The sequence below is a fragment of the Aplosporella prunicola genome (genome assembly GCF_010093885.1).
Source record: "Aplosporella prunicola CBS 121167 unplaced genomic scaffold K452scaffold_3, whole genome shotgun sequence".
NCBI classification, from domain to species: domain Eukaryota; kingdom Fungi; phylum Ascomycota; class Dothideomycetes; order Botryosphaeriales; family Aplosporellaceae; genus Aplosporella; species Aplosporella prunicola.
This window is the reverse complement of record NW_022983531.1, coordinates 499054-523804: the sequence shown is the minus strand read 5'-3', so window position 1 is coordinate 523804 and position 24751 is coordinate 499054. Positions and strand designations below refer to the sequence as shown.

Sequence of the window (24751 nt, the reverse complement as noted above, 5' to 3'; positions counted from 1 at the left end):
GCCGCGTCGACAAAGATGGATACAGGAATTCACAGCGCCGGCTCTGCTGGAGGTGAGCTCAGGCTCACCAATCGACTCAGTGAGAGTAGGAGTCCATACGTAAGCCTGCCGTCACCGAGCAAGCTCCGAACGCCGCTGAGAAGCACGAGATTGACCTTTTGATAGGTTCGTGGACACATGAACAACCCTGTCGCATGGCAGATGTGGGGGCCTGAGGCAATTGCTCTGGCAAAGAAGCATAACCGCTTACTCTTTATCAGTATCGGATATGCTGCCTGTCACTGTAAGTGGCCCCTTGATTATGGTGTGACGGTCCTAACAGCTGTGCAGGGTGTCATGTTATGGAGCGCGAGTCCTTTGAGAACCATGAAATAGCCGAAGTCTTGAACTCTTCTTTTATTCCCATCAAGATCGATCGGGAAGAGCGCCCGGATGTCGACCGTATATATATGAACTACGTTCAGGCCACGACAGGCGGCGGAGGCTGGCCGCTCAATGTGTTTATCACCCCTGAACTCGAACCTATATTCGGTGGTACATACTGGCCTGGTCCTGAATCCGCGACTGCCCATGGCGACAACATAGGATTTCTAGGAATTCTCGAAAAGATTAGTGATGTGTGGAAGAATCAACAACAGAGGTGTCTGGACTCCGCAAAGGAGATCACGGCACAGCTCCGTGAGTTCGCGCAAGAAGGGACAGTTAGCCGCCAGCTGGGCGAGGACGGTGAAGGCTTGGAGCTGGAGCTCCTGGAAGAAGCATACGATCACTTTGCTGCCAAGTTTGACAAGACGAGTGCTGGTTTTGGTGGAGCGCCCAAATTTCCGACCCCAGTCAATCTATCCTTCCTCTTGCGCCTCGGCCAATATCCAGACGCAGTCGAGCATGTCGTCGGCGATAAGGAGTGTAACAACGCAAGATATATGGCAGTCGAAACCCTTAGAGCGATGACCCGCGGAGGGATCCATGACCAGATTGGAAACGGCTTCTCTCGGTACTCGGTAACGCGTGATTGGAGTCTTCCGCACTTCGAGAAAATGTAGGCCACCCTGACCCGTTTGGGTGTCGTATGCTAACAACTTACAGGTTGTATGACCAAGGCCAACTGTTGCCGGCTTATCTCGATGCCTACCTGCTCACAGGGGATCAAGAACTTCTCTCTGCAGCTTATGATATTGCAACTTACCTAACAACGCCACCAATGCACTCACCAAGCGGTGGTTTCTTCTCAGCCGAGGATGCCGACTCACTCTACCGTCCCAATGACAAAGAAAAGCGAGAGGGCGCTTTCTACGTCTGGACCTTGAGGGAATTCAAGAATATACTTGGAGAACGGGACGCCGACATATGCGCGCGGTACTACAACGTCCGTGAAAATGGCAATGTCAGCCCCGAGCACGATGCGCACGACGAACTCATTAACCAGAACGTGCTTGCCATAAGCTCCACCCCTGAAGCTATGGCAAAGGATTTTGGTCTTGCCAAAGACGTTGTCGTGAAGATTCTTGAGGATGGCAGGGCCAAGCTTCTGGAGCATCGCAACAAAGAGCGCCCTCGCCCGAGCCTCGATGACAAAATCGTTGTCTCGTGGAACGGTTTGGCCGTCGGCGCACTTGCGCGCTTCAGTGCCGCAATCGAGCCGACCGACCCCAAAAGGGCAGCCGAGTACCGTGGCGCCGCCGAAAAGGCCGTCGCCTTCATCAAACGCGAACTCTACAACCCAGCCGACGGCACGATGAAGCGCGTCTACCGCGAGGGCCCTGGCGACGCGCCTGCATTTGCCGACGACTACGCCTTCCTCATCTCAGGTCTGATCGACCTCTACGAAGCCACCTTCGACGACAGCTACCTGGAATTTGCCGACGCGCTGCAAAAGAAGCAGATTGAGCTGTTCTGGGACGGCGTGTCCGGCGGCTTCTACAGCACCGGCGCGGACCAGGCCGACCTGATTTTGCGCCTCAAAGACGGTATGGACAACGCGGAGCCCAGCACCAACGGCACCAGCGCCGGGAATTTGCACCGCTTGGGCTCGCTGTTCGAAGACAGCGACTACATGGACCGGGCGCGCAAGACGTGCGAGGCCTTCGAGGCCGAGGTCATGCAACACCCCTTCCTGTTCGCGGCCATGATGAGCAGCATCGTGGCCATCCGGCTGGGCATGAAGAGCATTGTCGCGTGCGGCGCAAGCGAGGATGTGGAGAAGGCCGTCCTTAGGGTTAGGAGTCGTGTGGGCACCAACACGACCATTGCGCGCCTTGGCGGCGGTAGCAAGTGCGAGTGGTTGAAGAAGAGGAACGCGCTCTTTAAGAGCTTGGATGCGGATGCGCCGAGGGTGCAGGTGTGCGAGAACGGCGTATGCAAGGAGGAGCTGGATATGGCGGATATGGAAAAAGCGCTGAGAGAGGTGTCATCGTGATCTGTTGCACATGGTGTGTGCGCGAGGCAAACAATTCGCGCTCGTGTATTATTGTTATGACTGGTTCGCGAGTTGAAGTAGTCTGTTGAAGTACTTTTTGTCAATATCCTAGGTAGGCTGAGCTTTGATGAAAAGAATTGGAAAGTTTGACCAAGGCCCCAGATAAGTCGCTTGCCATTTTTGGCCCTCTTGGCCGCCTATTATTTAGGTCTACTTCACTGAGTGCTTTTTTACTAGTTGTGAACAGATTTAGCTTTTCACTACTGTGGTGTTAGGAAGCTAGGCTTAGCGGGTAGATAACAGACGGTGAGTTGGCTTGCATATACGAAAATAGAATGGTGGGTCCGATAGTGCCCGTCAAGATACGAGGGTGCAGATAGACGAAAATACGAGTATCTCACGAGAGTTTACTAACGTCCGTCACCGCGAACCGAGATCCACCGTATAGCGAGACAGGGGACGATGCAAGCAGTCCCTATAGAGCACTTCTTGCCCAGCTCCTAGCCCGAGTTCTAGGCATAGATAAAAGGTCTTAGAGTATATATGGGCTCTATATATCTTAGCTGGGTCTCTTCTTCTACTCCGTATAAGTATCACCATCTCGCTTTACGGTGAATCTCGGTTAACGGTGACGGACGTTACATAAGGTGAACACTTACAACGTCATCACAGCATTTTGAGGATAAGAAATAAAAATATGTAAGGGTATCTCACAAGAGTACGAGGACGTGAAGTTGGAAGAGCTGAAAGATACATTACCTTAGGTGTGATATCAAGTAAGGGGTGCAAGGTAGTTGAAACGGTGGGTGAAATAAAATATTTGATGGTCTTGTCTAATAACAACTCTGTTTATACCGACAATGACTCAAGAAGTAGAAGAAGTAGACAGAGATCTCTCACTTACAATCTTGGCCAAGAATAGCTTGGCCCGGGCGACCTTACTTACCGGTGATACGCTTCGGGAGAGATGAAACTGCCGAGAAGCAATTTGCACTTACCGTGCGTTGTGCCGATCAGAAGGGCAAAGACAAGCCGCGTTCCAAGAGCCGGCAGATCAGATCCGTGCATGAGCCGTCAATAATCCTGAGAACCTTCGTAAGACATCGGCGAACATCCTACCGGCTTTGCGAATGGGCGATTTCTTGGTGACTTTGGTGACTGGATAGAGTTGGTCGAGCGATTCCTTGCTGAATGTGTTGAGTATTTGGCCGTCACACATGACCACGAAGCTGTCGTCCGCTTCTTTGTACTGCACGTACATACCGGACGTATCAGGGTCTGGGACCCAATCTTTGCCCTTGTCTCTAACTTGCTGCCAGAAATTTTGGCGGAACCATTGGTTGACCCAAGACATGGACACCAAGTGCATTTTCCGTTGTTCAGCAATAGGGCGAGTGATCTTCTTAAACTTCGCGGCTTTCTAGGGACCGGATTCGAGAGAAGCCGTGGCGTTAAGTATAGCATCTTCCATGTAAATGGCGAGCTCAAAGCTCCACCTCTCAAAGACCATAGGTGTGCAATCCATACCGTAGCCGCCAGAACAGCAGGTAATGAGGCCTCCGAAGGCAAACACCTCCCAGCTGTAGCCATCCTCGCACACAAAATCCGTCTCTGAGTGCAAAATACCACCAGCGGCTTCAGAGAAGCGCATGAAGACGAGCGCGTGCGCGAGTTCGTGGACCAGGGTGACTGCCAGGCGAAAGTGCAGGCGTAGTGTATACTCTACGCTCATCTCTCTTTCCAGGGATTCTCTGAAATCGTTCAACAGCTTTATGCAGACGTTGGAGTTTTGTACAAAAGGATACTCTCTCTCGCCAGGCGTGCGAAAATCGCGGTCCATCTCGCAGGCACCCATGTAGGGAACAACTTTGCCGGTGGGCGTCCAGTATATCCGGAGGTATTGTGCTAGATCAGTCAATGTGCGTTCCGTTGATCGAGAGAGACTAGCCAAGTCGACGAGGTCGGGTAGTTTCAATACCGTCTGGCCGGACCCGGACAACGTCGAATGCCCGTATGCGGCCTTGACCCACCACCCCCGGTATGCTGGCTCGGTTAGGAAGAGGGAAGCCAGGCGGAGAGCAGGCAAGCAAGAACCGTATAGGTCCTGAGGTGTATCCGCAAACGCGCTGTAGGCTAGAAGAGGGTGGACGTCGTTAGTCAGGTCGCAAGGTTGTACCTTTACGGTACGAGTACGCCAAATGCCATGGTTTTCAAGCGTGTCGATGTCGTGTTGGGGGGTGTAGAGGGTTGTGAGGGCGGTTAGCGCATGTTCGAACACGTAGGAGTGGTGTTTCTCCATGTTGACTGTTGACGTGATTATGGGGTTAGGCCAAAGGAACGAAGGCCGGCGTATGTTTCTTTGTCTCTGCCGCGGCGAGCCAGACAAGGGCATTGTCGACAGACTTTGCAGGGCTAGTGTTTGTTCAAACGCCGGGTTGCAGCCGCAGAGTCAGCCGATTGGATGTATGGCGGCTGGAGATCCCCCGCGAGGCAACGGTTTGGCGCTGTGGCGCGGGAGACAGCCACAGCAGCAAACGGGAACCGGGATGTTCCCTCAATGGAGCGGCAGGCAAGGCGATTCGACGCACATGGAGTGGGCGAAATGAGGTTATCTCCAGCCGCATGTGTTGCGTGCCTGGCCGGCTGCACCCTGCTAAGTTTCAGTGTCGCCAGCTAACTTATGCCCTCGCCCGCGCGTGCGCCGACCCTCTCGCTTTTCTCGGCCTTTATGAGACTTGGGCCCGCCGACCACTCGAACTTCTCCCCCCATCTCTCTTTGTTGCACTGTACATCCATCCCTTCCGGTCCTTCCCTTTCGTCAGTCTCTTCTTCGTCCTCCTCTCTTTTTTCTTCTTCACCGCGCCCCGCCTGACTCGCGCCTGGTGCTCCCGGGCCCCCTCGCTTTGATCACCTCTCGCCAACTAGCGCCCAGCGACCCCCTGCAAGCAAGCTGCACGGCGCCTTGGTCAGGACAGGATCAGAATCAGGTCCAGGTCCGTCCAACAAGTGTTTACGGGCTTGCCTGCCTGCCTCTTCTGCACAGCCGCCGGCCAGCGCAGCCTCCCTCTTCTCTTCCCCACGCTTTAACTTCACGTCCGCGCCGTCGCACCGCCAGCCCGCGATCGCTCGTTCGACTGCCACCCACCGTCCCCTCGTTCTGCGAAGCTCTCCGTTCACGCGCTCTCCGACGCGACTAGCGCCCGGCTCCGTCAAGGCGCACCGCAACCATGCCAACCGCCTACGGCAACTTTCACGACTTCTGTCGTGACGCTGGCAACGCCTATGCTACCATCCCAGGTAAATAATCCCCCGCTTTCAGCTCCTCCCTCAACTCTATTCTGAGCGTGCCCGAGCTGACATCCGCCCCCGCCAGTGTGCAATGTGAGTCTTCCTCGCTGAAACCTCGCGCCCGCCCGTCCATTGCTTGGGCAAAGCCAACTAACCGCTCGCCTTTTTCAGCTCTTCAGTCAGTCGCCTGCGCGTGGCGGAGAACTGACTGCCTGGGGAGGATGTAATCTACGCGGCATCTCTCTGAGCGACGGCCGTTATCTGGCGAACTTGGGTTAGTTTCTGCGCCTCCGGATCCCAAGGAATCCTGTCTTACCCGGCTTAGGATCAATTCTTCTCTGTGGAATCGCTATCCTTGTTAGCATATTGTTAATTCTGCTCGCCGAGCGTAAGCGCGCTGCCGTCGGTAGAAGGTCAGTGCCTCAGCTCGAACCTCCATCGGATTGGTGGGCACTGACATTTGTACAGAGAGATGCAACTCTTCTTCCTGGGTTACATAATTATCGAGATATGCGAAATCTTCACCGTCGGAGGCTTCCCCTTAAACGGGGCTGTTCGCAGAGTATGTTCTATTCTTGGACCACGTCGGAGGGATCGGCTGACGTCAGTAAAATAGGGATTCAGTGCAGTTCACATCGCCGCTGTCGTAGCCACTCTTTGGATGCTTCTCATGAACGGCGCGGTCGGCTTCCAGGCGCTTGATGACGGCACACCTCTCTCCCTTGGTCTGATCTTTGTCTCCTCGATCATTTTCTTCGTGGGAACCGGTTACATTGCTCTCGACACCGGCTTTAGCTGGACGGGCTACTGGGATGACACCCTCACCGGCAACAACCGCGCATACGCATTGTATACGCTGTATCAACTTGTTCCTCTGGTTTTTCTAGTTATTTTCTTCGTTCTCGAAGCGTACCTGGTCATAAGAGTCCTGGGAGAGAAGAAGCCGTTGCGTACGTGGTCGCGCACATTTCGCAACCTTTCTCCAATCCGCTGACTTATGGGACAGTTTATCTCACAGCCGCGGCGCTCCTCTTCGCCATCGGGCAGATTTTCCAATACGTGATCAGCGTCCATCTTTGCAACTCGACCAACGGCAGGATCAATGGCGGTCTCTTCGAAACGCTCTTTACTCTCCTCGCTGTCTCGATGATCTACGTCTTCTGGTCCAGCATCACTGAAGACGACTGGCCGATGGCCTCAGGCGGCTCGACTTATACATAAAAGCGCCATATTGGAGTCTGCTCACGCGCTAGACGCGTAAAATAGCGGCAGGACAAATCCGGGCGCAGATTCTTCTTTCTTTGCAACTTTCTTCAAACAAAACCAAGCATGGCGTGCATTTAATCGAGTTCGGACTTTTTGAGGGCAGGTCTTAGAGCCGTGCCAAGGATATTCCCCCACGATGTTATTGTTATGGATTAGATAATGCTTCTCAAACTAATGATGTGAACGAGGGTGCAGCCCGCATCCGGCGAAACAAATTACTTGGCTGGTCCATCCCTTGTTGTCTCCATCATCATCACGTGCGGCGTGTCAAACTCGAGGTCCAAGCTTCTGCCCGGTGATGTAACGACGACCAAACCACAAATGGCATGCTAGAAAACTGCTTGCCGTGCAGATCACCCTAGTCTCCGTCTTCTAATGTCCGTCTGGAATGCCGGCCGGAGCGGAAGCAGAAACTCTGTGACTGCCCTGCCGTGAGGCCTTCGCAGAGGGAGGCAATTAGAAGTGCCAGGCAAAAGCTCGAGATCGCGCGACGACCCTCTCTCTCTTTCGATGTACAGCGCGACAACCCCGACGACCCTCCTCCTCCGCCCGTTAGCACGCTCGACCCTCCACCACCATGGCCGACTCCGATGGCGAATACGTCCTGGGATCGGATGATGAGCCCTCGGCGACCAACGCGAGCTTGGGCACGCGTGCAAAGGGCAAGAGCGCCAACGGTGCGCGCGGGAAAGAACGATGGGAACGCGGCGTGCAGACCGACGCGAACACGCTGCGCGAGGGCGCTGACGGCACGCTGGTAACCGACTGGGAGGAGACGCTCGAGGCACAGAAGAGGAAGAGGTAGGTCGTTTGGTCTTTTGCGCGTCGCATACCTAGGAGGTGGATGGCGCCTGCAGCGGGAGCGCGGGTCCGACGAGGCAGTTGCGCGTGGCACCAGGGACCCCGTTTGAGGGCACGCAGCCTCTCGACTCAGTTTGCCAGTTGCAGGAGGGCAAGAAGGCAAACAAACAAGCAAGCAAGCAAACAAACGCATGGCTACCCACGCCTTGTTTGTACCTCAGATCCCGCGTGCGGCTCCTCGTAGGCTGGCTTCCTGCCGCCGAGTGCAACACCTTCTGAACATATCAGAACAATTTTTCAAATGCTATGGGAACTTCGCCAAGTCGTCCGTGGAATACCAGGCGCTATCCACCATCCCCTATGATGACGCTTTGAGGCGGAGACACGCGTATTACTTTTGCTATATGTGGACATGAACGTTGCTGACGATGCTTAGGCTACGACAGGACACCAAACCCTTTCAGCGTGGCATCATCCGGCATGTCGTCCTTGTCCTCGATCTTTCGGAAGCCATGCTCGAGAAGGACTTTCGCCCTAACCGCTTCCTTGTTACCTTGAAATACGCTCAAGAATACGTACGCGAATTCTTCGAACAAAATCCTATCAGTCAGATGTGTGTAATGGGTATGCACGATGGACTATGCATTCGTATCAGCGAGCTCGGCGGTAATCCGAACGATCATATTGCACCCTTGCAACGGTTACGCAACACTAGAGATCTCCTACACCAAGAGCCAAAGGGCAGTCCTTCGCTGCAGAACGCGCTCGAACAAGCCCGTGCCGCGTTGTATCATACACCAAGCCACGGTACCCGCGAAGTCATCATCGTTCTGGGAGCTCTCCTCTCCCTGGACCCAGGCGACATTCATAGCACTATCCGCTCCTGCGTCAAAGACCATGTCCGCGTCAGTATCATCGGCATGGGCGGACGTCTGAAGATCTGCCAAGAGATCTGCTCAAAAACGAATGGCGGCGATGAGACTGTCTACGGAGTTGCTGTTGACCAGATGCACTTCCGCGATCTGCTCATGGCAACTACCACTCCACCCGTAATCCGCCAAACCGCCACCACAACCACGGCCGCGGCCAACCCGGCCTCGCTCCTCATGATGGGCTTCCCTTCGCGCGTCATCGAAGACGCACCCACCATCTGCGCCTGCCACGGCAACCTCACGCGAGGCGGCTACCTCTGCTCGCGCTGCAAAGCGAAAGTGTGCAGCCTGCCTGCAACCTGCCCCTCATGCCAACTCACGCTCATCCTCTCTACCCACCTGGCACGCAGCTACCACCACCTGTTCCCGCTGCGCAACTGGGCCGAAGTAACCTGGGACCGCGCGCGCCAGGTCGGCAGCACCGAGTGCAAGTCGTGCCTGACGCCGTTCCCGCCCGTGCCGTCCAGAAAGGCGCTCGCGGCAGCCGCGGCGACCGAGGCCTCGACGCAGGGCAAGGGCGCCCTCAAGCGGCCTGAGAGGCGCGTCGAGGGCGCCAGTGCGAGCGAGAGCTCCCGCTACGAGTGCGAGAGCTGCCGCTGCCACTTTTGCGTCGATTGCGACCTGTTCTGCCATGAGGTGGTGCATAACTGCCCGGGGTGCCTGAGCCAGGCGACGCAGGAGGGCGATGGTGGTGGTGGTGCTGCTGTTGAGGGGGCGGGAAATGGCAAGGCGGATGGAGTGGTGGCTGCGAATGGCGCGGCAGGGGGCCCGGATAGGATGGTTGAGTAGGAGGTGTGGTGGTGGTGGTATGGCATAGATGGGGGTGGAGGCGTTTAGGGCATGTACGGATGGATGGGTTGGCGGCGCGACGAGCAGCGCAGGCTGCCTCGATGCGGTGAGCTGGAGATAGAGGCGTTGTTTCGTCTTGGTGGCTTTTGCGCGCGCGGATCGTGTATTATCAGCGAGAATGGCGAGGAGGTTGGTCGGTTTACTAGGAGTAGTGCTGCTTTTATCAGGCAAAAAATTATCTGCTTTTCACTCTTTATATGCATGGTTCCTCTTCGCTCAGACATCATGGTGGCATATGTTACGGTTGCTGTGTTTCTATTTCTCCTAGGTGAGGGTTTAACGTCCGTCATCGCGAACCGAGATCCACCGTATAGCGAGACAGGAGACGATACAAGCAGCCCCTACAGAGTACTCTTTGCCTAGCTCCCAGCCTGAGTCCTGGGTATAGGTGAAAAGGTCTTAGAGCACGCATAGACTCTACATATCTTAGCTGGGTCTCTTCTTCTACTCCGTATAAGTATCACCATCTCGCTTCACGGTGACGGATGTTAAAGTAACTGCAAATCTATTCGGTGTTTTCATGCTGTTTGGTGTTTTGCTTGATTGGTGTCACTAGTGGATCACGATTCCGTGGTACTTACTTTTCCATAGATGATTCAACCGGAGAGAAAATACCAGAAATGGATAAATATAGAAATCAGCAGGAGATGAGACCTTGCATGTGAAGTGTGGATTGTAAGAGTAGGTTTCTTGATTCATTTACTTTAATTGTTTTTTATTCTCTCCAGCCCTGTTCAAAGCATGTGCCGACGGCTTCTAATTGTGAGCCAATATTTTCCGGGTGCATGCCACGTACAAGCTGGTACGACTTCGGACGGAATATGGCCCAAGACAGTTTCACATGCTCCGCCACTCACGAAGAAGGCTTCGGGGACATGATGGCCCACCAATTGTCCTTCTCATAGCCATGTTCCACGACAACGCCACCCGCTTGCTCAATGTCGCTTTCCAGCTCACCCTGCCGGTAGAGGTGGTAATACCGGTGGAACGTCTTGGGGCCGTCGTCCTCGGGTTCGGCAGAGCTCGCGGCCTGCTCAGCTCCAGTGCCACGCTTGGCCTTTTTCGGTTTGTTCTTATGCATGACCCACGGCACCATGACATCCTGCTCATGGCCCTCGTCCCACCCCCTCCGACTCTCCTTCTGCTCGAGGGCCCAGACATAGACAAGCGCGGTGCCCGTGGGTCTCAGCACGTCGAGGATGGCGCGGGTGGCCTCGACGCGGCGGTCGGGGGTCGAGAGGTGGTGGATGACGGCGATGGAGATGGCGAAGTCGAAGCAAGCGGGCGGGTGCGGCAGGTGCAGGTTGTCGGCGACGAGGGCGCTGTGCGGGGGGTGGTTCAGGGCGGCGATCTTGGCGAGGTTGCTCGACCGGTCCGACGCCACCATGTACACGCCCGGGTTGACGCTGAGATACTTCCCGTTGCCGCAGCCTACGTCGGCGCCGATGGACCCGTCGGGCTGGCCCTTGAGGAAGCGCTCCACTATCGGCCAGGGCTACTGGCGGCCGGGGCTCGCGTCAGTGACGGGCCTTGAGCAGACGACGACGACGACGAGTGCGGCGGCGCAATGCTAGGTAGGTACCTTGTAGCGCGTCGAGGAAAAGTGCGAGGCAATCTGCTCGTAGACGGCGTGCACGTTCTCCTCCTCGTAGGCGCCGGGACGCGCAGCGTCGACCGAGGCGGCGGGGGCTTCGACTACCATGGCGATGATGCTGTTGCTGCTGTCGACATGACCATGAAGCAGTATAGGTAGGTACGAGTAGGAAGGTGGAGTAGCGGGTGGAGCAGTGGCGGAGGCCGACAAAAACGAGGCTCGGCGGATGTGGCGCACCCGGCACCGACCCCGAGCATTCGCCCCGACCAACTTTTTTTTTTCCTTTGCCTCCGTTTTTTTCGAGCCGCTCTCTGCTCGCGCTCTCTCTCTCTTCCGTCTCTCTTTGCACCGGCAAGTGACGGGCTGTTTGGCGCCTTGCTTCCGATCCGTTCCGCGTGGATGTGTCGCCGCCTTTTCTGACCCTTCCCGCCAACCCATGTCGTCGACTCCCCCGCCCCTTTCGACTGCCCGTGCCCACCATTGCTCCTCAGGGAGTATTTTTCTTCTTGTCTATTGTAAAAGCTAGGATTTCATTGGGGCAAATTGACTTTCCATCTCTCTGGCCGCGCGACTGACCCCGTCTGGACTCCTGCCTGGCTGTTTTCACTTCACCTGGCATTTCGCTTCTTGTTGTTCATTCATTCTCTTTCACTATGGCTTTGACAAAGATCAATGGCAAAATGGCGCGTGCCATGGCCCTCAAGAGCAAGCGGAGACGCAAGCCCGTCTTTGTCTCCTCCAAGCAGCTCCTTCACCCTCGACTTGTCCACCAAACGCGGAAAAGACGACCCTTTCATCTTCCATCAAAGAAACCCTCGGATTCTCAGGCCCTCGATCCCCTCAATATGAGCTCTTCCCCCGAGGCCGATCGTTCTCCTTCTCCTCCTTCTCCCCCGCCACCAGACGAGCTGCAGTCCTCTTTCCTCAAACTTCTCCCCCGCCAATCTCCACCAGATTCGGGCCAGAGCAATCCGTCGGACGCCGCAAAACTCGCTCTCCAGAAGCTCCTGGCCGACCCGATCAAGTTTGTGCCGGCTACCAAGACCACCATGGACACTGAGATTCGCACCGTCCCTAAGCGGCTGATGAGGGAGAACCGGACCGCTCGCCAGGAATCGCGCTTCTCCTATGTAATTATTTGTCCCGAGATATTTTTGCGAGCCGTTGAGCTAATGCGTAATTAGGTCCGTGGCATCTCCAAAAGCTTCCCCAACGCGAACATGGGAGCCATTGGCATGTACAACCCGGCCAACTGGTGCTACCGGCGCGGTGTGCTGCAGTCGCTGATGAACCTGCCCGTATTTCTGAACTGGATCGAGCGGCACCAGGCCAACGGACGTTACTGCAGTAGCCGGCGCGGAGCGTCGTATTGCATTGCGTGCGCTTTGAAAAACCTGTACCAGGCTTACTGGGACCCTGGCCGCACGTCTAGATCCGTCCTACAGGCGACCAGTTATTTTGATAAGGTTGTTGCCTCGCTCGGCAGTGAGCCTAACACTGATAGCCCCTGGCCGCCAGATGGCGGTCATTTTAATTTGTATAGCCAAAAAGGGAAGAAACGCAAGCGCGATGACCACTCGCAGCAGTGTGCCGGGGAGTTTGCTGGCTGGCTCTTCCAGCAGCTGGACGACAGAGGGGTGATGCCGTAAGTGCTGCAGAGGACGCCGTGCCTGTCCAAGACATGCTAACCCAGCCCTCCAGAAAAGAAGAAACCAACGCGCTCTTCATGTTGGAAATCGAAAGGCAATGGAATTGTATACGTTGCAAGCACGCGCACAAGAGTGATGTCGAGGCGCAATCCCAAATCATCATCTCGCTGCGTGATCCCAAGCGCGGCCTCAGCTTCGAAGAATACGTCGACAAATACTTTTTAGAACGGCTCTCTGGCCCGCGCTGCGACGCATGCCGCACCACCCAGGATGTCAACCGCCGCGGCCGCATCGTCGACGGCCCGGAGGTGCTGTTCGTGCAGCTCCAGCGCGTGGGGTATGACCCATACAGGGGAGGCGCGTACAAGATCCACGACGTCTGTCCATACCCCCTGTACCTCGACCTCAGCAAGCATTCAATCGAGCCATCGCTGCGGGCGAAGGGTAACCTGAGGTACAAGCTTTCGTCTGTCGTGCAGCATGCAGGCGAGGCTGGGAGCGGGCATTACACGGCCAAAGTCGTCTCGCCGTTGGGGGTCGAGCTGCTGAACGACGAGAGTCCCGCGGCGAAGTTGACGGTGGAGCGGTTGCTGAGGCCCAAGGATGGCTCCTTCCTACCGTACCTCTTGACGTATGTGCGGGTGCGGCCGGGTGACGAGCGCGGCCGCTGAGCCGGGGTCTTTGGTCGTGGTGTTTTTTTTTTTTGGCTTCTCTATTGCCTGGGTGGAGCTCGCAGCGCTGCGATGTGGACATACCTGTCTTTCATGGCTCTTGTTTTTTTCGCTGCTGCTGGCTGCTCCTCTTGTCTGTCTGTCTGTCCATCTCTCTCCGGTTTCCTCTCTTTCTGTTCCGCGCGCCGTCGCGATTCGAGATACCCAGTTCTTCCTTCGGCGGGGGCGGCGTCCATCGTATCTGATGCATCATTGCTTGCCCTTTTTTGTCTTTTCTTTTCGATCTATCGGCCTTCACGCGCAGAGGGCATATGGATGCGGCTGTTGCATACGTACATGTACATGACAGCGTTGAGAAGTTTTTGATTTTTCTTTTTCGTCTTTGTGCGTTCGGCTTGGCTATATCAGTCGCTTGCTCGCTGGTTGTTGGGCTTGCTGATGCTTCTTCTTTTTGGGCGGTGTTGCGGTGCGCGGTGGAGTGGTTTGCGCGCTGTTGTTGGATGGGAGTTGTATGTGTGGTTTCCACTCGTACTCCATATGTACATGGCAACCTTTTGCTCCTGCGCGGGCTAACGAGGACACGACTGTTAAGAGCGAAGTGGACGTGAATGACTGGCTGGCAACGCTCTTTCACCTGCTGCTTGGGTGCATGGCATGCACTCATCACTGGCGTATATTCATTGTTCAACTAGGTAACCCCCGCATACCCTTTACTCTACTTCGTATGTACACAAGAAACACCCACACGCATAACCCCTTTTCTTCTCACAATACCACCACCATCATCATCATTTACATACCTACCTCTAAAAAACCACCCCAAACCCTACCACTACCCTCAGCCAGCACCCCGTCTCCCCGCCGCCTCCCACCTCAACCCAACCCAACTCTACCAAGCCACCCCACAGCAGTACCGCGGAACCCTCGCGCCCCCTTTCCCGCCATACTACTACTCTACCTACTCGTACTCGTACCACCTACCGCGCACCACTCCCGCCCCCGCGCCCGCTCGGCTCTCGGCCCAGCGTGCCCCCTCCCGCTACATCACTACCCCGCGCCGAGTGCCCAGCCGGCGCGCCTCCGGGCGCTTTTCTTCCTCTCTCTTTCTCTCTACTCTACCATTTATTTCGGCCTCTCGGCACAAGCGCTTACGTTACATGGGTTGCTATGGCGCCGGCTCGCTCGCGCGCGAGTCGTGGAGGGAGGAGGCGTTTGGCGTTTGGCGTCTGGGGTCTGGGGTCTGGGGTTGGCGCTGGGGCTGGGGCTGGGGCTGGATGGTCTGGGCTGTGTGCAGAGTACTCTATGTGTGGTGGGGTGCTGGGCTGGGCTGATCCTTCTGGGCAGAGGTGGCCGAGGGGATGGGATTGGGTGTGAGGATGGGGATGGTGAGACGGAGGGTGCTGGTGTAGTGGTTGTGGGAGGCTCTGGAGCGCGTGCGTGCGTGCGTGCGTGCAGCCAGCCTGGTGTGGCTGGAGGAAAAGTTTGATGTTGCTACTGCTACACGCGCGCCTGCTGCAGCCGGATATGCGAGGCGATGCGGTGCGATGTGATGGGATGCGATATGCGGGATTGGGGATTAGGTGAGGTGAGACATGCTCGCGGCGGGTTGGTGGCGGGAAGTGTAATATGTGTAATGTGTGTGGGTGTGTCTATCCTTGGCTTCCTTGTTAGTGCGTCTGCATGATGGTTGGGGGGTGGTAATAATAGTAAGCAGGCTATCCTTATCCCACTCCATCCGATGCAGGTATTCCCATGCCCGGGTCAGCCTGTCGCAGAGTTGTCCACCCGTCGTCACACACACCTCCAGCCCTCCATCCGTCCCTCCGTCCCTCCATCATCCCCGATGCACACCAGCCAATCAGCCCGTCCGGCCCATCACGAAACCATCCCACCCCCCCTCCTGTGCGCCCAGCCACACCCACCCACCGTCCTGAAACCCCAACCGCACCAGCACCAGCGCCAGACTCAGCATGAGCACCATCAGCATGAGCATCAGCACCGGCATCGGCACCGGCAAAAAAGAAAAAATTAAGAAAAACGGATATCCGATATCATCAGCCCGTAAGCGGCAAGCCCCAGGAACGCAGCGAGCAGCGCAGATGCCCGATTCGCCGCGCGCGCTACGCTAGGCGCTTGCAGCTACCCTTCCTCCTCTACCCCAGCTGTGCCCAGCCGCCCTAAGCAGCGTAGCGCCGCGCTACCCCAAACTCTGCTGCCACCGCCAACAGAGAGGGCAGCGACCAAGTCGACGACTAGCGGCTGCTCGACCGACCAATGGTGCCGAAGTCGCGCGGGCCCGTCCGGGTCTGGACGACGGTAATGATGCGCGCGCGGCTAGGTGGCTCGGGTTGTGCGAGTAGAGTACGAATAGGTACTCGAGTACGAGTAGGGGGGTACGTCGTTGTTGTGCTTATCTCCCTATCTTGCTATCTAGGTTAGCTATCTAGCTATCTGTGTAGGGCAGTTGCGGCTATCTAGGTATTATCTTTCTTCAAATGTGGTATCTAGTTCTGATAGCAGCTCCCCACAATAAACGAACAATCGTCTGCTAACGTCCTGTCTCCACTCTTTGCCTGTCTGCTTCCTTTCTCCCTATCTCTCCGCCGAGGCCCATTGATGATGATGCCGTCAACGCCACGTGCAATCGCGAATGACCAAAACGCCAGAATGACAGAATCGAAGGAACGCAGCACGAGCGCGCGAAGGAAGGAGCAATCGAAGCAGGCAAGCTACTTACTCGTAGCTACGTACGTACGTACGTAGTAGGCACGACAGCTCCTCCAGCCAGCCAGCTAGCACAAATCATCCATCCCTCCATCCCTCGTCAACAATGACTCCTCCACTCCGTCCGTCCATCTGGCCGGCCAGATCATCGCCACCTAACCACCCACACCCACACGTAACTCGAGCACCCAGCTGCCGCACGCACACGCACACGCACACGCACACGCACACGTAGTTGACGCCATGTTGCTCCCTAGAGTACGGCTCCCCCGGAGCCGAGCCCGCTGCTACAATATTGCGCGCATACGTAGCCAACCACATGACCACCTTCCACCTCACCTGTAGGTGCGTAGTGACCAACCGGCCAACCAAAGCTGCCTACGGGTATCTAGGTACCGTACCTAGCTAGCTAGCTACCTCATACGCACAACACACACCGACGTCGGCGACGTCGCGACGTGCCCCGTCACAGTGTCCAAGGGAAGCCACCACCGAAACCCTCCCAACCAATACCCGCATTCACGCCTCCCTATGTATGTAGTCCAGTCCGCAAACCTCCGCACCGCATCAACTCCTTCCTTCCCTCCTTCCCTCCCTCCATAAGCACAGTACATCGACCACGTAGAGAGTACAGTAGACACCACGTAGAGTACATACACGTAGCCCAACCACGACACCAGGACACCACGCTCCCGGGCCCTGCCTGCCCCGAGCACTCGGGGGCCCTCCCCCTTCAGATCTCCATGCCGCCCTCCCTGCCCCCAGCAGCCCTTTCTCTGCCCTTGTTCTTCCCACACCCACACCACCGCAACCACTAGCAGCACTAGTTAGCTACCCCTCCTCTTGCTCACACCGCAATCTTCACCCTTCGCCCTTCGTCCTTCACCGCGACGCCCCCTCTCCCCCTCCTCTTGCCAATACAATATCAACCAATAAACCAATCAATCCCACTCCACCGGACCCAATCCGATCCAATGATTGAACCCAGTGAATGAATAAGTGACCAAGCACAAGCAAGCAACCCGAGGCGAGGCCGCCGACTCCCCCTCCCCCTCCCACAGACACAGACACACAGACATGCGAAATGTTTCAGTCGATCAATCAATCAAGGAGGGAGGGGGCCTGGGGGGGAGCGGGAAAGAAGCGACCCGGCCCGACAATCTACTCATACCACAGACCATGGTCCACAGTCCACAGTCCACGGGCCAAACGGGCAGTGCCCAGGCAGTCAGTGTCCGAGTGTCTGTCAGAGTGTCAGAGTGTCAGAATGTCAAAGTGTCAGCCAGCGTCCGTCACAATTGCCCTGTCACCACGCACGCACGCAACGCACACCCAGCCTGCAGGGAAAGGAGATAAGCCGAGTGTTTCAAGGGCGAAAAGGGACGGCCACCCCAGGGGGGCCCGAGCCACGAGCTATTCAGTACGTAGTCAGTGTGCTCTGCTCTGAAGGCGACGCTGCTGCTCCTATTGTAATCATCCATCATCATCCGTCCTCCTGCGTGTCAGTGCCGGGTTGGTATGTCGTGGCCTCCGCGGATCCCCATCCGTCCCTCCGCCACCGATAAGCATAGGCACCGCGAAATGACGGGCTTCGTAAACCTTTCATTATTCCTTCGTCTTGCCACCAAGTATTGTTATTGTTATTATTATTGGTGCCTTTAGTTGGTAGTTGCTTCGTAGAACACTGTCTGTAGAACGTCATTTTCAGATCTGCATTGCACATTGCACCGCACATGTGTGCGGAGATAAAACACTGCCTTTTAGAGCGGGTAAATCTTGCATTCTAGTCGTCGCAACGGCCTACTATCAATGCCAAAGATACGAGCCCACCTCCGAGTTGCTTGTCCATGTGTCATGCCGCAGGTCCACTGCCGGTCCATGACCACGTGTTGCGGAGGCCGAGCTACAAGTGGAGGTCATTCCAACCTCCAACCCACTCAAGGTCGCCGATGTCATCGTCGCCTGTGTGCACGACGGGGTGCTGGCGCCAATCCTTGTTCCTCCAATCCTGATGTCCCTTGCCGTGATGTCCAACGCCGTGTTCAAATCCATGATGAGCCGAAGTAGAGTAGTGTCCGCCGAATCCTGTTCCCATGTTGCGCCTCCAATTGTTGCTGTACGCCCTGCTGCGCTTCCTGTCGAGAGTAGGAGAAGACGCCGGCATAGCCGGAGCCGGCTTCTCCCTCTCCGAAGCCAGCGGGGCCCGTCTGCGGTTGCCCAGAGCAGCCCATTTGTCCACATTGTTCATCTTCTCGCGCTTGTCAACAGGAGTCCGCTTCACCGGGAGGTGCTGCTTCTTCGGTGTCGACAAGAGGCTCTTCGGTGATGACGAGCGAGGCATGGCCGGGTGGTCTTCAAAGATGAAGCCGGTCTGCTCGCTGATGTAGTCGTCGACCTTGGGGTGCGTGATGGGGCTGCGGTTCCTGCTGTTGTTGATGTTTTCCGGATCCTTGAGCTCCGACAGACCAGCGCGGGGTGTCGTGCGACCAGAGCCCGTCTCGTGGCTCCAGACGCGGTCCTTGAAGCCGAGCATCTGCTGAACAACGTTTTCGGTCTCGCTGCCGTCGTCCTCTTCATCCTCGTCCCACAAGTCGCTCCAGCTCTTGGAGACCATGTCCTTCTTGACATCAAGAACAGAGCCCAAGTTGGGCATGGGCCTAGCGGGCATGGAGCCAGGAATCTGCATAGGCCTCGAGGCTCTGCTGTTGATGGGACGGGGCTGGGAAACATTGTTGTTCGACTTGAGCGAGATGCCCAAGCCAGAATCGACGAAGGAAACGATAGAAGAAGTCTCGGGCTTGATCGAGCACCAGTCGCCGCTGGTACGCTCGGAAGCCGGGAACAGGTCCTCCGAGTACGTATCCACGTCGGGGATAGCGGAAAGCTGGCGGACGGGCTGAGGAGGAGTCATAGCTAAAGCCTTGGCCCAAGGGAAAGCACCGTTGGCATCGAGCTGAGCAGTGCTGACCGAAGGCGTGCGGAGGGGCTCGCGGTTGGCAGTCGCTCCAATGACCTCGCAGTCCTCGACGCAGAACTCATCGAGCGACTCGTCATCAATGGTGAAAGAGATGACGCGGCCAAGAGCCTTACGTGTAGCGGACAAAGAACGGTTGTTGGGCTCAATGGCCAGGCAGTGGACCAGGACCTCGTAGGTGTCCTGGGACATGTTGGGGAAAACGTCGAACAAAGACTGCCTGTCACTGACAAAGTCGGCGAACAACGGGTCCGAGAAGGTCGGGGTAGCGAAGGGGTTGCGCGAGAACAAGACGTTGAGCAGACAGATACCAACGGCCCAGATGTCAGCCTTGGCAGGAGAGTAGGCATTGTCTCCGCAGTCGTACTGCTCGGGCGCCATGTAGCGGTCGCTGCCGACAGCAGACTCGTAAGACAGCTCGTCGGTCGTCGCAAGTCCAAAGTCGCCAAGCTTCATGTCTCCCTCCGAAGTCAGGAAGATGTTCTCGGGCTTGATGTCCCTGTGGTAGATGCCATTAGAGTGCATGAACTCGACAGCATCAATCAGCTGGTACATGAAGTCGCGGACATGCTCGGTCTCGAGAGGGCCGCGGCCGAGGCGAATGGCTTCGTAAAGGTCGCCATTCGGGCAGAGCTCAAGAACAAGGTAAACGTGGTTCTTTGTCTCAAAGGTGTGAACCAGGTCGACAATGTTGGGATGGTTGGAAAGGCGGCGGTGGATGACGAGTTCCTCGGAACGCTCGTCAATGGCAAAGGCGGAGGGACAAGTGTTGGGATCCGAGGTCTTGGTCAGGCACTTGACCGCAACGTTCTCACCAGTCTTGAGGTCCTTCGCCATGAAGACCATGCCGAAGGAGCCATGGTTGAGAGCGGAGAGCGTCTCAAAACGGCCGTCCAATACGACGCCCTCAGTGAACTGGTTGCGCAAGCACTCCATTGTATGAGATGGATAAGAGAAGAACGACTTTTAGAGTCCGAAACCCAAGAGTCTGACTGCAAAAGGACGTCGAGCAAGCGAAAGCAGACGGAAAGCTGAACAAGCCGCTTTTTCCGGACCGGAGGTTGTAGTCGAACAAGCCTTAGATCCGACGCAAGCAAGAAAAGAACAAGTCTATCGTGCTTTTAGTTGGCGAAAGAAGCTTGTTAAGAATGGTACAAATAAATACTTAAGAGAGGAAAAAAGGGAAATCCGAGAGTCGAGAGTAGGTTCAGGAACAGAGGCTGTAAGTGTCGTCTGATTGACCAAGGCAGAACTCCGTATCGCTTTGAGATTTAAAAGGTGGTATAGTGGTCGTAATCGAGATATGCACAAAGGAGTCGAGAAGGTTGTAGCGCGGGGTGTATCTTTAAAGACAAGGGAAAGTAAGGAGTGTGGTTCTTGTCATTTGACAATGATTAATCGGTGTATGAGGAACTCGAATCAACGAGTGTGAGGAAGAGGAGCTTGGCTGTCGTGGTTGGCCTCGAAATTGTCGGCGGCCAGATTGCTTCGAAGGAATCGAGAAGTCGCTGCGTTACCGGTAGGAAAAGAAAAGGAAGTCGTAAAACGTGGACGCTCGAGGTCGAGTCGTCCAAGCACCGGAGTGGTGAAGGATGTTGGGTATGGACCACTGAGGTGCGGGACTTGTCGGCGACGTGGGCTGCTGGCTGGAGAGCGAGGTATGAGAGCCGGAGTCGCGGGAGTGGTAGCAGCTGGATCGACGAGTGGACGATACTGCTTTGGCTGGCGGAGGTATGGCTGGCTTTCGAGACGGTTTTGATCTAAAGGAGCATCAAAGACCGGGCTCTGGAAGCTGAGGTTGGATGTTGGCGGGGCTGAGCGGCGGGTAGTGAGGGTTGATGTAGTTGTCGCACGTCAGGCTCAGAGCATCGAAGTTGGGATGACGCGATCAGAGGGCCCAAGCGGGTAGATGAGTCGAAGAGGTCCTGGCGACCCACTCTGAGGCGATGATGCGATGAGTCAGAGGCGTCGAGGGAAGTAGAGAGAAGGCGGACGAAGGAAGAGTAGAGTCTGTCTGGTTGTATTGCTCGTCGAAGCAGGCAGGCACAGGGAGACGGTTGCGTCGGTAACGGTCGGGAGCGGAATGAGACGGACGAGACGAGGAAGAAGGTGCTTTGCAGGCTGCAATGACGGCGAATGCAACGACGAGAAGACAGCGGGACTAGGCTCTTAGGACATGGCTGGGGGGGTGGGATGGGTGGAGGTGGAGAACAACAGTCAGGCACGACGAAAGAGGGAGCGGAGGGTAGCTATATCACGGCGGAAACAGGCAGGGCACAGCCCGCGGGCGGTGTGGGGGCGACGTGTGATTGGACTCTGGGCTCGGGCAGGGAGGCTTGCCGACTTTCACGCCGGCGTCACTTGGCTGCGCCGGCTGGATTGCTGCCGCCCGCATCACGCGCTGCGTCCAACGTGGCATCTAATGCTGCTACTTCCGGCCTGGCCTGGCCCTGGCATCGAAGCTCGTCGAATTCGCCACCCTCGGCCGCGTGTCCTGCCGCTGTCCGTTTTGTGCCCGTCGTCCGACTGTTGCCCGCCCGCTTGCATCCGCCCCCGTTCTCTCAACGCTTGCGTAAGGGTTCGCCTCTGAAACGGTCTCCCCCCCCCCTCCCTCCTTCCTCGACATCACTCCCTCATACACCCCACCCCCCCTTGCCTCGTCAGGAAATGGGGATTGCCCCGGACATTGCCCGTCGGATCCACCCAGGGTCCGCCAGGCTGCCGTGATCGACGTCAGTAGAGTTGTTGTGCACACACGGTTGCACGGCAACGGGGCGAGACTGGTCGACCACTCAACTGCCTGGCGGGTAATGTTGCTGGATCGCTACGCCTGTCGCAGACGCTGGCAACGCCGCACCTTAGCTGCGACATGCTGCTCTCTCGGCTGCCGCGCTTGGGTCAGTCATCGTGACTCGCGAACGAAAGGGGGCGCGCGGGAAGAAGCGTGCGTGTGGGGAGGCCCGTCCGGATGGGCGCGCTGCAATGTCCTAACCACCCTCACTGCTGCCCCTTCGCGCTTCGGCCGAAATTGCAAATGTCGGTCAAATAGACTGTCTTTGATGATTGCCCTGCGATAAGCTAACTGTCCTCTTTGACCTGCCCCAAGCCCGCTCGAGCTGGCTGGCCTTTGGGGGTGCCTCCCGCCAAGTTCGCGCTCGTCGCCAACCGCTGCATGCAGGCACAACATGCCTACATGCGTCCGCTCACTGTCTCGCCACCGTCGAGCGTTCGCCGTCTTGAGCTAACGCACGCGGTCCCGGCAGCACAACAACAAAGCGGTCAACCGACTGGCCTCAATGGATCGAGAGTGAGTGTGTGTAAACAAGGCACAACATCCGTTCACCGACTATCGTGATGGTCATGGTCACGCAGAGGCCTAGCACGCCAACCATCAACTGCCGGTCGTGATCGGGCGTGGGTGTGTGGCGGGCAATGAACGGGTGTCGCGAGTCGGACGTGGTCGCGCTCGCCGCGCTCGTCGCGCTCGTTCGTCTCGGGCCGCAGAGAGGGTCACCTGGGGCATGTGCAGATCTCTGGAGTCGAAGAAATCCACTTCCCATCTCATCCCATCAGACCACCACTCTCGCTCGGCTGCTCCCGAACCTCGACCTGCCCACCATGACTGCCGAAAGCCTGCACCAAGTCGGCTGCATGCTCCTTGACATTGGTACGTCGGCTCGCCCTCAGCTGCTGCGCGCGTCCGCTGCCAATAAATTTTGCTCGCTCCCCGCAGCATCACCGACTACCATTGCCCCGGGGCCTGGAGTTTCTTCCGGCCGTCGACAGCTGCTCGAAACATCGCGGCTCAAGCGCTTGGCCCGCGTTTCCCCAGATTCTCGGCGCCGCAAGCTTCGGCAATCCTTACTTGCAAGTGCTTGTGACTGATCAGCTTTCTTTGCAGAGGGCACCGTCTGCTCCATCTCATTTGTCAGAGAGCGTTTGGTAAGCCTGCTTCCCTTGCTGTTTGGTTGCTCAGCTCTTGCTGTGCCTCCATGCCGTGCCCCTTCCAGCTGTCTTCTACGTTACCGTCAAGTGATCACGCACTGCCCTGGCGCATGCCGTAGCCTCTGATGGCGCCATTGTTTACCAAACATTGCTGCATGCTCTGCTTTTCCGTTATCGGGGCCCAGTCTTCCCTGACGAGCGCCTTGAAAGGCATTGCGTCTTCCACCTGGGGCCACATACTTCACCCAGTCGCTTTGTCTCTCAATCTCGCCATTCTCCCATGTCTTTTTACCATCCAGCCTACGGCATGCGTCGATCGCCCATTGAACGTCAGTAATTCCCTCAAAGTATCTGCTCACAGATCCACCAGTTCCCTTACGCCATAGACGTCCTTCCTGAAACGGCCAAGGCCAAATGGGATGATCCTGAGTTTAAGAGCTATGTCTCCGCATTCCCTGAGCTGGCCCAGAAGTCGGCCAAGGCTTTCTCCGACTATGCGATCGACCTGATGAAACAGGACTCGAAGGTCCCATATCTCAAGAAATTACAAGGTATGTCTCGACCACCTAGATCATGCACGATATCGTCACACGTATATCGTGCTCGGGAGTCGAGATAGGGCGGGGTTGGCATCGGCACCGACGTGGCAGGATGCCTTGGGCCTGGCGAAAGCAAACGGACCGACCCAGCGACGCGCTAGGGCAACGTGGGAGCATCCACTGATAATGCCATCCCCCGCACTGCGAAACAAGATCGCCAGTACTGGTGACGAAGTGGTCCACTCGGCTCACGCGTCATGCAGGTTATCTGTGGAAGAACGGATGGAACACCGGGGCCTTTGTGGCGCCGCTCTACCCTGATGTCGTACCGGCGCTGCGCGCCTGGCACGCCGCGGACAAACAGATCGTCATCTTCTCTTCCGGAAGCGTCCCAGCCCAGAAGCTGTTGTTCGGCCACGTCGGAGCCGAGGGCGACAACTCTGAGCCAACGAGCAGCTCCGAGGCGGCGTCGGGGGCGACCGACAAGAAGCGGACGTCAAGCGAGGCTCAGAAAGACGTCAAGGACGCGGAGAAGGCGGCTGATGAGACAACGGACCCTGCGGCGCCTCATGCTAAGAAGCCAAAGACGGCTGACCCCATAGTCAATCCGCCAGCGAAGCTACCTGAGGTGCAGACCAAGACGGAGGAGGTGCAAGTCACGGGCCAGCCGTCCGAGGACATCAACCCGCTGCTTGCGGATTACTTTGATACGCAGAACGCTGGGCCCAAGCAGGAGAAAGAGAGCTATGAGAAGATCGCCAAAGCGCTGGGCAAGGAATGCGGCACGATCCTCTTCCTGAGCGACAACGTCAAAGGTTTGCATGCGGGCCCGCGCGGATGATATCAGGCCCAATCGCTGACGCCCAGACACAGAAGTCAAGGCCGCCCTCGAGGCGGGTATGAAGTCTTTGGTCATTGATCGCCCCGGGAACGAGCCTCTGAGCGAGGAGGACCGCGCAATCCTCCCGGTTTACACCAGCTTCGCAGATATTGCGCTCCTGCAAGAGGCTTAAAGGGACGTCTGCCGCGGCGGGGGACGTGCAGGAGGGCACCGGGGAGCCTGAGTCCGTTGCGGACGTGGCACCGTCAGCAACCTCCTGCCA

At 56.8% G+C, this 24751-nt stretch overlaps 10 protein-coding genes across 10 annotated transcripts; 7 read left to right on the top strand and 3 right to left on the bottom strand.

Annotated features, from left to right (window-relative positions):
• Positions 1 to 15: 15 nt before the first annotated feature.
• On the top strand, positions 16 to 2416 carry K452DRAFT_305049 (uncharacterized protein; the record flags this gene model as incomplete). The annotated part of the gene is made up of 4 exons (XM_033542865.1): positions 16 to 99; positions 166 to 283; positions 331 to 1039; positions 1087 to 2416. 4 exons carry the CDS (start codon positions 16 to 18, stop codon positions 2414 to 2416), a joined length of 2241 nt encoding a protein of 746 aa, XP_033401775.1.
• A 1420-nt stretch (positions 2417 to 3836) lies between these two features.
• K452DRAFT_294670 (uncharacterized protein) lies at positions 3837 to 4715 on the bottom strand (the record flags this gene model as incomplete). Its single annotated transcript, XM_033541726.1, has 1 exon — positions 3837 to 4715. One exon carries the CDS (start codon positions 4713 to 4715, stop codon positions 3837 to 3839), a length of 879 nt encoding a protein of 292 aa, XP_033401774.1.
• Positions 4716 to 5156: 441 nt separating this feature from the next.
• K452DRAFT_263583 (uncharacterized protein) lies at positions 5157 to 7202 on the top strand. The gene is made up of 7 exons (XM_033538652.1): positions 5157 to 5713; positions 5790 to 5797; positions 5876 to 5978; positions 6030 to 6117; positions 6173 to 6266; positions 6321 to 6654; positions 6711 to 7202. Exons 1-7 carry the CDS (start codon positions 5644 to 5646, stop codon positions 6923 to 6925), a joined length of 912 nt encoding a protein of 303 aa, XP_033401773.1. The 5' UTR covers positions 5157 to 5643; the 3' UTR covers positions 6926 to 7202.
• Positions 7203 to 7339: 137 nt separating this feature from the next.
• Positions 7340 to 9735, top strand: K452DRAFT_315320 (uncharacterized protein). Its single transcript, XM_033543852.1, has 2 exons — positions 7340 to 7771; positions 8208 to 9735. Exons 1-2 carry the CDS (start codon positions 7548 to 7550, stop codon positions 9490 to 9492), a joined length of 1509 nt encoding a protein of 502 aa, XP_033401772.1. The 5' UTR covers positions 7340 to 7547; the 3' UTR covers positions 9493 to 9735.
• Positions 9736 to 10325: 590 nt separating this feature from the next.
• Positions 10326 to 11312, bottom strand: K452DRAFT_283340 (uncharacterized protein). The gene is made up of 2 exons (XM_033539758.1): positions 11135 to 11312; positions 10326 to 11047 (listed from the first exon to the last, which is right to left on the bottom strand). The coding sequence occupies exons 1-2, from the start codon at positions 11252 to 11254 to the stop codon at positions 10406 to 10408; spliced, it is 762 nt and encodes a 253-aa protein (XP_033401771.1). The 5' UTR covers positions 11255 to 11312; the 3' UTR covers positions 10326 to 10405.
• A 487-nt stretch (positions 11313 to 11799) lies between these two features.
• K452DRAFT_294666 (uncharacterized protein) lies at positions 11800 to 13466 on the top strand (the record flags this gene model as incomplete). Its single annotated transcript, XM_033541725.1, has 3 exons — positions 11800 to 12276; positions 12331 to 12791; positions 12848 to 13466. 3 exons carry the CDS (start codon positions 11800 to 11802, stop codon positions 13464 to 13466), a joined length of 1557 nt encoding a protein of 518 aa, XP_033401770.1.
• A 374-nt stretch (positions 13467 to 13840) lies between these two features.
• K452DRAFT_105270 (uncharacterized protein) lies at positions 13841 to 15078 on the top strand. Its single transcript, XM_033534962.1, has one exon. It carries the CDS (start codon positions 13978 to 13980, stop codon positions 14950 to 14952), a length of 975 nt encoding a protein of 324 aa, XP_033401769.1. The 5' UTR covers positions 13841 to 13977; the 3' UTR covers positions 14953 to 15078.
• On the top strand, positions 15079 to 15619 carry K452DRAFT_105271 (uncharacterized protein). The gene has a single exon (XM_033534963.1). The coding sequence runs from the start codon at positions 15205 to 15207 to the stop codon at positions 15496 to 15498; it is 294 nt and encodes a 97-aa protein (XP_033401768.1). The 5' UTR covers positions 15079 to 15204; the 3' UTR covers positions 15499 to 15619.
• Positions 15620 to 17351: 1732 nt separating this feature from the next.
• On the bottom strand, positions 17352 to 20100 carry K452DRAFT_294665 (uncharacterized protein; the record flags this gene model as incomplete). Its single annotated transcript, XM_033541724.1, has 2 exons — positions 17352 to 17433; positions 18128 to 20100. 2 exons carry the CDS (start codon positions 20098 to 20100, stop codon positions 17352 to 17354), a joined length of 2055 nt encoding a protein of 684 aa, XP_033401767.1.
• Positions 20101 to 22782: 2682 nt separating this feature from the next.
• K452DRAFT_294664 (uncharacterized protein) lies at positions 22783 to 24661 on the top strand (the record flags this gene model as incomplete). Its single annotated transcript, XM_033541723.1, has 5 exons — positions 22783 to 22831; positions 23066 to 23106; positions 23480 to 23660; positions 23912 to 24463; positions 24522 to 24661. The coding sequence occupies 5 exons, from the start codon at positions 22783 to 22785 to the stop codon at positions 24659 to 24661; spliced, it is 963 nt and encodes a 320-aa protein (XP_033401766.1).
• Between the last annotated feature and the right edge of the window lie 90 nt (positions 24662 to 24751).

Excerpts from the sequence above, each read along its gene's own strand:
- K452DRAFT_105270 (XM_033534962.1), top strand. The coding sequence starts at position 13,978 with ATGTGTGGTTTCCACTCGTACTCCATATGTACATGGCAACCTTTTGCT.
- K452DRAFT_263583 (XM_033538652.1), top strand. The coding sequence starts at position 5,644 with ATGCCAACCGCCTACGGCAACTTTCACGACTTCTGTCGTGACGCTGGC. Across the intron at positions 5,979-6,029 it reads CCGTTATCTGGCGAACTTGG|GATCAATTCTTCTCTGTGGA; the intron begins GTTAGTTTCTGC and ends TACCCGGCTTAG. Across the intron at positions 6,655-6,710 it reads GGGAGAGAAGAAGCCGTTGC|TTTATCTCACAGCCGCGGCG; the intron begins GTACGTGGTCGC and ends CTTATGGGACAG.
- K452DRAFT_105271 (XM_033534963.1), top strand. The coding sequence starts at position 15,205 with ATGCAGGTATTCCCATGCCCGGGTCAGCCTGTCGCAGAGTTGTCCACC.
- K452DRAFT_315320 (XM_033543852.1), top strand. The coding sequence starts at position 7,548 with ATGGCCGACTCCGATGGCGAATACGTCCTGGGATCGGATGATGAGCCC. Across the intron at positions 7,772-8,207 it reads GAGGCACAGAAGAGGAAGAG|GCTACGACAGGACACCAAAC; the intron begins GTAGGTCGTTTG and ends GACGATGCTTAG.
- K452DRAFT_283340 (XM_033539758.1), bottom strand. The coding sequence starts at position 11,254 with ATGGTAGTCGAAGCCCCCGCCGCCTCGGTCGACGCTGCGCGTCCCGGC. Across the intron at positions 11,048-11,134 it reads TTTCCTCGACGCGCTACAAG|CCCTGGCCGATAGTGGAGCG; the intron begins GTACCTACCTAG and ends GGCCGCCAGTAG.